Genomic DNA, 8,839 nt, shown 5'->3' on the forward strand with positions numbered 1-8,839 from the left:
TTCCACAAGGCTCCAAACCCGACCTCATATATTCCAGGAGTCCCCATGATACCCAGTCCAGTGCCAGGTATCACTGAGTGCTCAGTGAATACTTGTGGACTAACCAGTCCCCAAGGAGGGCCAACAGGGCAGCCTAACAGCCCGTTGGTCTATTAAATAGCTTCCCGGAGGCTGGCCACGCTGGGGCCATCTCCTGGGCTCCTGCGCCCCCTGCCGTCCAGGAAGGGATCTGCACGCAGGACGACGTGGGCCGAAAGGGTGGTCCTGACCCGAGGAGGCGTCTGGACTCGCGGTGGCCCCAGGCACCGTCCAAGGGTCCTGATGAGGTCGGTGGGCACAGCCAGGAACTGCAGCTGTTTTCTTCCTAGGTGTAGGGGTACATCCCGGTAGACAGAGCTCCACCCTGCCCCATAGCGGGGCTCTCAGAGCTTCTCATCCAGCTCCAGGCCCTGGTTCTCCTGGGTGACCCAGCAGACCCGGGGTGGGCTGCCGCTTTGCGTCCCCTTCAGATAGTTCTGGATGACGGAGGCGCAGTCCAGCCGCTCCATGATGGTCATGAGGTAGTGCAGCTCCTGCAGGCTGCCGTTCTGCTCCTCAAACAGCTCCAGGATGGCTGCCGCGGGGCTGCGCTGGCAGGACAGGAACCTGGCCGGGAGCGTGCGGGGAGGAGGTGAGTGGGGGGATGGGGCTCTGCAGGGAGATCCACGCCCTCCCCCAGCTCCGGTCCTCATCCTGCTCTTAACTGCCTTCCAGGGCACTCGGGATGGTGGGAGGGCCCAGGACTTGAAATCGGAGATAGCCCTGGCTCAAAGCCTACTCCGCTCTAGGCCTCAGTTTCCTCTTTTTACACGAGGGCTTGGGTGAGAGGAACTCTAAGGTCACTTCCAGCTCTGATGTTCTGTATTTGCCTTCTCAACCCCCACCCCCAGCCCAAACACACTCTCCCCTTCCCCCCCATCCCAGGCCCCATCCTGCCCACCACTAAGGAAACAGTTGCTCCCAGGCAGGACCCTCCCCTGCTCAAAAACCTTCCAGAGTCTCTTTCACCTACTAACCAAGCCCCCTCCCCTGACTTTCTGGCTTACCCACCACTTGGCCTTGCCCTGTTTTATCTGACCTCTTCTCCCTGCTCCCATCGTGAAGCTTCCTTCTCACCTTAAACACACCAGCCCCACCACCTCCTCTGCTCCTCCCCTGAAACGGGAAGGTGGATCCCCTACTTCCCCAACACCTGTTTCTGAAGCCCTCATTCCCGCCTCCCAGGTGGAGGAGACCATTCTGCATCCCTCAGTTCAGATTTCTGGTCACAGCTCCCACAAGTCTTTATTACTCTTTTTTATTTAATTGAGATATATAGTTGACCCTTGAACAACACCACTTTGACCTATGTGGCTCCACTTATATGCAGAGGTTTTCAACAGTAAATACTACAGTGCTACACGGTCCCTGGTTGGTTGAATCTGTGGAGGCAGAACTGTGGATACGGAGGGCCGACTATAAGTTATACTACGATGTTCGACTGCATGGAGGGTCACACCTCTAACTCCCACATTGTTCAGGGGTCAACTGTAATTGACATAAGTCTTCATTATTCTTGCTTCAGCCATTTCGTGTCTCTGTTTTCAACTTGCTATGCAATATGGGATACATACAGTAAGGTCAAAGGAGCACTTGCCTTGATTTTTTTTAAGCTCTCAGTATCCCTTACTAGAGGGTGACCTCCTCGGTTCTGGGACCATATCTCATTCATCCTGTATCCCGATGCTTAGCATAGTTTTTCCAGGACTTAGAAGGTACTTGATAAAGGTTTAATAAATGGGTGATTTTAAAATCTACCCTAATTTCCAGATCCAACTCTAGTCCCATCTCCTGGGCGAAGTCTTCCCTGACCACCCGTCATCATCCGGGTGCTGAGGCTTAGCTCAGAATTGGTTTACTGATCTCTCTTGAGACCATGGCTGCGCTGTCCCCACTAATGCCAGGCACTCAGCTACATGCTTTATACACATTATCCTATAGTCTGCCGTTCTGCCCCTCAGGGCACAGCATGTCAAGCACTCAGTATGTACTAATGACTTACATGTCAACCGATCCATTTTTGAATATTTATTGAACCAATATTTATGTATTGAACACTAGCCATGAGCCAGGCATCATTCTAGGTACCAAGAACACAGTGATAAGATAGAAAGATGTCCAAAGAAGTCCCTTTCGCTTCCCCTGCTCCTCTCCCCTGGACTTTTCCTCTCTCACCTGCCGTGTCCTCTCCTCTTTGTAGCCATGAGAAGGAGGACTGCTTGGCCCAAACCAATGAGATCATTGTCAATGAAATCAACCCTGTTCTGAGAAATAGGGTGGAGAGTAGCCGCTCCCTGACTTTTAAAGTCACTCTTTCGTGAATGGTCCAGTCTCCAAGGGGTCCTGAGAACACCCACCCCAGTCCACCCTCCCCCCCACCCGTGCACACCTCATCCCTCTTACCGGATTTTCATACCACAGAGCCCCAGGTGGGAGGCCAGTCGTCGCCAGTCATTGCCAGTGATGCTGTTTGGCTCCAACAACATCTGCAACCGCTCAAAGAGCTCTGGGGGCAGCCTGAGGCAGGGGGGAAGGGTGTCCTTGGAGGGGAGGATCAAGAGACCCAGCCTGGTTCCACAGACACCTCAATGCCATGCTCGCCCTGCAAGCCCAGGGGCAGGAATCCCAAACATCCCCCGGGGAAGCAGCTCAAGCAACCACCACCTCACCTGTTGCACGGGGGTGGCTGGGTCACAGCGGGTGGCGCTGCCCAGGATTCTTCCTCCGATGCCTGGAATCTGAGGATTTCCATGTACTTGGTCTCCAAGCCCTGAGCCAACAGAGGGGCAGGGAACACACTTAGGGATCATGAGACACCCCTCTGAACAAGAAGCTGGGGCACCCATCTCCATGCCTCGTGTCTCTCCTTCAGCCTGTCACCGGAGACACTTAACCGGGAGACACAGCCCCACCCCAGTCAACACCCTCTACCCTCTGCTTCCCCAATCCCACAGCCTTCAGCCTTAAGTTTGCTCAGAGCTCTTTGGGACCTGGGACATGAAGACCAAACAAGGTACATCCTAAGACACCAGAAGTCCTGGGTGGGGTCAAGGGCAGGGGAGGTCATCTAATAATAGAGACACTGAACTTGGGCATACGTGCCCCCTTCCTCCATTCCTCCTCTCCTTGGTTCCTCCTCCCCAAGTGACACCCCGAGGGGTATCTGCCTACTCTCCAGTAAGATGCCACATGGTTCCCCAAAGACTCTCCGATCCTGATTTCTTCATGTCTTCCCTCGGGAGAGCGGGATCTCTAACTCCCATCCCACCTACTCAAGACCCCCTTCCTGAGTCACTCTCCGCCTGAAGATACACAGCACCATCTCTGAGATGTAGACAATCTGTCCAGAAAGAAACCGCTTCTCTTTGATGCCCAAGTTCCTCCAGGTTGGAAGAAAGGGTTCATGTAGGGTTTGGTTCTTTTACCCTCCTGCTAGATTCATCCAGGGATAGACAGGAGAGTCAGAGATGGAGGGTAACTTGGAGGCCAGGCAGTCCCTGCCCCTGGAAGAATGCCCTCTTCACCTGCTTGATTATGTGATTAGAGCCATACTTCCTAGGCACCAGACCGTCGCCCACTTTGCCCAGGACCCCCCCAGGCCCTGCCCTTCCTCTGCCCCCCGGCTCCAACTCACATCCTGGAAGGTGTGCATGGTGACAATGATCTCATTGGTCAGTGCTGAGCAGTCCTCGTTCTCATTGGCTACAAAAAGGAGACGTAGCAGGTGAGAGAGGAAAAGGCCCAGGAGAAGACAGCAGGAGAGCAAAAGGGACTCCAATGTAAGGCTTTGGAAATCTGAAGCAGCTGCGTAGCCCCCCATCTTTCTCTCTGCAGAGATCTGCTGTGGCCCCTAACCTTTAAGAGAGGGTCTGCAGGCATGGCCGAATGAGGAGCTGTAGGGCTCCAGGGTGACCAGGAGGGGAGAGGAGAGGGCAGGAGGTAGACACGGGGCTCCTGGGCTACCTGCTTTTCTCCGGAAGCAGAAGGAGCGGAAGGGGCACTTTCCATGCCAGATGTGCAGATGGGGAACCAGCTGGCAACTGCTGTCATCCACGTTCTCCCAACCTGGGGAGGGGGCAGAGAGACAGAGGGCCTCAAGAGGGGAGACTTCCACAAGGGCTTAAGAAGGTCACCCTGTGGCAGGCACTGTGCAGGGCGCTGAGGGGAGGGATGGGGAGGGAGCAAAGGCAGGTGGGTGACTCAAGTGGATGGGAGGCCCCAGAGCCTGGGTGGGGACCCTGGGAGCGGTCTTACTTTTACCTGCACACAGACTCCTCCCCCCACCTCTCCACCCTCCCCTTCACCCCCCTCCCTCCCGTCCACTAGCCCAGATGCAGCCACGCATGCGCCCCTGTCCGACACCCCACAAACACCCTTAGCCCCACTGTCAATTCCCGCAGCCGACCCACAAAAGAACGAGGGAAGAGAAGACTGGGCCTCCCCCTCTGACACCCGCTCCATCCAGGTGGGACAAGAGAAGCCTCCCGCTCCCTCCCTGCCCCTGCGGGTGCAATGCCTCTCCTCTCACCACCCACCTGACTCGTCTGGCCTCCCACGGAAGGACCGGGGCTCCGTGGGCAGCAGAGGGAGGAAGTGGGAAAGCCGGGGTCTCCAAGAGGCAGCAGCAAGAGCCAGAAGCCCCCCTTGAAGCTGCTGACCGCCCAGGAATCTCGAAAAGAAACTCAAGGCCCCAGGTTTCCACCGCAGGGGAGGCGCAGACCCTTCCCTCCAACGGGCTCCCCGACGCGCCGTCGCCTGGCCCTGTCCCCCTCACCCTCGGAGATGTATTTGAGTTTCAGGCACTGGTCCCCTCGGGCCCCGGTGAAGTCGAAGAGCTGGCAGGGCCCACGCAGGCGCCCGCCGTGCGGCTGCTCGTTGGTCACAGCCCACCGCAGGGCACAGGGCGTGTTGTTCAGGAAGTAGACGCGCAGCTGCAGGTGAGACTGCCCGGGGGCCAGCGGGGAGCAGAACACGGCCAGCTGCAGCCACTTCCGGGCCTCCCTGCGCACAGCGGCCTCCAGCACACAGGTGTAGAGGCTGCGGGGAGAGACGGTGGCAGGGAGCGTGCACAGTGGAGCAAGGGAGGCTGGGAGACCAGCCCACCTGCCCCCCAGCTCCCACCGCACCAGGGGCCTCTGTGCGGGCTCCCAAGGAGGCGAGGAGGACATTCCAGGGCACGTAGGGCAGAACTGGGGTGGAGGGGTCAGCTAGGGGGAAGGAACGTGAGTCATGGCACAGGGACTGTCACTGGGTCCGGAGAAGAGCCAGCGTGGGAAGGAAAGACGCTGGGCTCAGGGCCACCATGCATGGCCCTGCTCTGGTCAGTGGGTGGCAAGGAGACTGGGAGGCAGAGGGACCTAAGACCCTAGAGAGACAGAGCTAAGGACAGGCGTGCCATGGGCTAGAGTCTCAGAGGACTGGAGGGGCAAAGTGCCCTAGACAGCTTGGGGACAGTCCTGAACTGGGGCACAGGGAAGAGACAGACAATTTTAGAGACAGAGGTGGAGATGGGACAGGCCCCATCTAGACACAGGACCAGGGTTGGGCCAGACCCTTCTTGACAGGCAGAGGGACCACGGTGGGACACACGGTCCTGGATGGGGTTGGAGCAAGATAAGCTGCCATAGGCACCAGTACAGAGGGACTGGGGAAGGACAGGGGGATATGGGGTTTGCCGGCCATCTTGGACAGATAAAGGGGCAGTCCCCTACAGAGAGGTGAGGGTCAGGCAGACAGAGAAAGGGGGCAGGAAGTACAGGCTGACGGGCTGGTGCCTACCTGAAGTGGGAGAGGTGGATGCGACATTCATCCCGGGAGATGTGGTCTCCCGACCGCCCCAGTGGCTTCCAGGCCTTGGCATCCAGCAGGGTCGTGTTGCTGCTGTAGGTACGGGCTTGGCTGGGCTGCTGGGCACAGTGCTTGAAGGTGAGGGTGCAGGGCTTCAGGAAGGAGGCCCCATGGGGACCACACGCCACCACGGGGCTCACCAGCCCCTGGGCTCGGGACAGTGACGGGGCGTCTGACAGATCCCACACCAGAATCAGTGCCACCCGCTCCTGGCGGCCCACAGACACAGCACCTGGGGAGGGGGAGAGCTGAGATGGGCCCAGCAGGCAGGCACAGCCCTGCGGCAGAGGAGGCCAGGCCAGAGTGGGAGAGGAGGTGGGGCGGGAGCCCAGGAGCGGGCGTGCAGCAGGGCACGTGGAGAGGCAGTGTGGAAGGAGAACAAGGTGACTGTGACTGACTTGGGATGTGACCCTGAGCAAGTCTCCCCCTCCTCCAAGGGCTGCTGCCAGCTCACTCAGGGCCTTGTGTGAATTTGCAAAAGGTGCTCTTCCTCCAGACATTTTACTTCCCTTTATGGGAGAATCGTCATAACACACTGTTCACTAAAACAAGGCCCTTTACCTCCACCTGCCACAAAACTGTCATAAAAAATATGTAATATATCCATCTTTGGAGTCAAGAACGTCATACTAAACATATAAGCAATTTTCAAAATTATGAAGATGTCTCTGAATGGTGCTCCCTTGGAGTTGATGCCCTTGTCCAATGTGCAATGTGAACAACTGTACGCTAAGAAGGAAGCTGGGTGCTGTTACCTGGCGGGATGAGCAGGGAAATGCCCGTATCCTGGAGCATCAGGCAGCCACCGCGGTGGTCCACCTCTCGAGCCGAAAACACCAACAGCTTGTGCATCAGCTGTCGGATGACAGTCTGGCCTTGGGTGGGCGTGTGCAGTTCCTGGTAGAAGGCAGCCATCTCCTGCAGCAAGGCTGGGGGGCCCTCCCCGGAGGACTCACTTTCAGGTAGGGGAGTGGGATGGGACACTGGCTCCTCTTGGCTCTCCAGCTTCCAGCAGGTGCCCAGCAGCCGGCGAGGACAGCGCCATTGAAGGCACTGGGCCAGAAGGACAGCACTTGCCACTGGAACCCCCACCAGCAGTAGGAACTGGGCGGGTTGGAAGGAACTCTCATAGGAGCACATCCGCCTGGTCACTTGATGCTGCCAGTTCCCCTGCACCCCTGTGCCAGCCGAGGCCAAGGGCCTGGGGGGAAAGGAGGTCAGTGTCAGGTAAGCCTTTTCAGGGTCGTGGAGGCTAAGACTTGACTTCTAAGCGGCTGCAATGAGGGATCAAATTGTCTTCATCCCAGTGCACCCATACACCCCGTCAGACCAATTTCTTTAACAGAAATTAAAGAAATTAATTTCTTTATTAATTTCTCTCCCTCTCTCCCTCTCTCTCTTCCTTAAGAAACTGCCATGGCTCCCCACGACCTAGTACATCAAATTTCTCTCTCATGAGACAGAAAGAGCTTGGGTTTAGAGTTAGAGGATGTGAGTTCAAATGCCACCTTGGTCACTGTCTGAGTGAGCTTGTCCTACTGTTTAATGTGCCTCAGTTTCCTCATCTGTCAAAATAGCTCCCTTGATTTACATGGGCTGACATAGGAAAATCTTAAAGTAGAAAAGCAAGTCACAAACAGCTAGACATCCTCTGATCTCATTAATGTAAACAACAAAGCTATATACAACTGTAGATACATATTTATGGGTGTATAGATGTAAATGATAGAGAAAGGTCTGGAGCAGTGCTCTGTAATAAAAATATAACGTGAGCCACAGATGTGGCTTTCTTTTTAAACTTTCTAGGGGCCACATTAAAAAAGTAAAAAGAAACAGGAGAAATTCATTTTGATAATATATTTTATGTTACCCAATATATTCAAAATATTATCATGTCAACAGGTAATCAATATAAAATTACTGGGATATTTCACATTCTTTTTTCATACTAAGTGTTCGAAACCCATGTGTATTTTACACTCACAGCACATCGCAATTGGGATTCTCTTTACTTCAAGGACTCAGTAGCCACGTGTACTAGTGATTCCTGCCTTGGACGTGCAGGTCTGGGAGGACACACCCCAAACTATTCCCATTGGTCATTACTGAAAGATGAAAAATTGGGGGACTGGAAGGTGTGAAAGAGGACATTCTATTTTCCTAAACTCTTTTTTCTGTACTCTTTGAATCCCCCCACCAAGCGTGTCTGTATATTAACTTTGTAATTCTTTTAAAAAACGAATAAAAGTGAAAAAACAGCCTCTCAGAGTGATGGTGAAGATGGCATGAGATCATGTGGAAATCATTCTGTAGATGATAAAACCCTGTCCAAATATGTTTGTTTACTTATGCCCCTCCTTCTGCCAGAAAAGTTGGAGCGTAGTTCACAGGGATATGTAAAATACAAGAGTAACAAAAGTTAAAAGTGGAAGCAAAAAGAGAAAGAAAAGCAAAGGTGGGGCCCTCTGGTGAGGCTCACCCGGTTCCCAGCATCAGACTGGGGCCTTCCAGCAACTTTCCCGTGAAGATGTCAGCTCTTCCCCAGGCCCTCCAGAATCCACTGCCTCCCCCTCCTACTTTCCCTCTACCTCCCTTAATTTCCAACATCCCCACCCTCGGACAAGACCAGGCTCCTCACAGCTCATTAATTCTAGCCTCTGGACTTTGGTCCTGCTGTTCTTTGTTTCATGCTCTCCTCACCTGCCTCATCTACCTGCCTGGACCCCTCCTGCTCAGGAGTAACTGCCACCGGCCCCCACTCACCAGCCCTTGACAGTCTCGCCCTCTGAAATCTCTCACTGCTGCCTCCCACCATACTAAGTAACTCTTTCTGCTTTTTTTTTTTTTTTGTGGTACGCGGGCCTCTCACTGTTGTGGCCTCTCCCGTTGCGGACCACAGGCTCCGGCCCGGCAG

The 8,839-nt window shown here is 54.9% G+C and overlaps 1 protein-coding gene across 1 annotated transcript in view; it reads right to left on the reverse strand.

Annotated features, from left to right (window-relative positions):
* Window positions 1-422: 422 nt before the first annotated feature.
* Window positions 423-8,839, reverse strand: part of UNC5CL (unc-5 family C-terminal like) — a 10,707-nt gene continuing 2,290 nt past the window's right edge. The window contains exons 2-9 of the mRNA XM_007458183.1: window positions 6,681-7,126; window positions 5,857-6,157; window positions 4,853-5,115; window positions 4,042-4,143; window positions 3,713-3,780; window positions 2,748-2,848; window positions 2,482-2,595; window positions 423-645 (exon numbers count right to left, since the gene is read on the reverse strand). Of these exons, the coding sequence (XP_007458245.1) occupies window positions 423-645; window positions 2,482-2,595; window positions 2,748-2,848; window positions 3,713-3,780; window positions 4,042-4,143; window positions 4,853-5,115; window positions 5,857-6,157; window positions 6,681-7,065 (1,557 nt within the window). The 5' untranslated portion in view covers window positions 7,066-7,126. The remainder of the gene's footprint in view (window positions 646-2,481; window positions 2,596-2,747; window positions 2,849-3,712; window positions 3,781-4,041; window positions 4,144-4,852; window positions 5,116-5,856; window positions 6,158-6,680; window positions 7,127-8,839) is intronic.

This window comes from Lipotes vexillifer, unplaced genomic scaffold (genome assembly GCF_000442215.2).
Source record: "Lipotes vexillifer unplaced genomic scaffold, Lipotes_vexillifer_v1.1 scaffold4, whole genome shotgun sequence".
Taxonomy (NCBI): domain Eukaryota; kingdom Metazoa; phylum Chordata; class Mammalia; order Artiodactyla; family Lipotidae; genus Lipotes; species Lipotes vexillifer.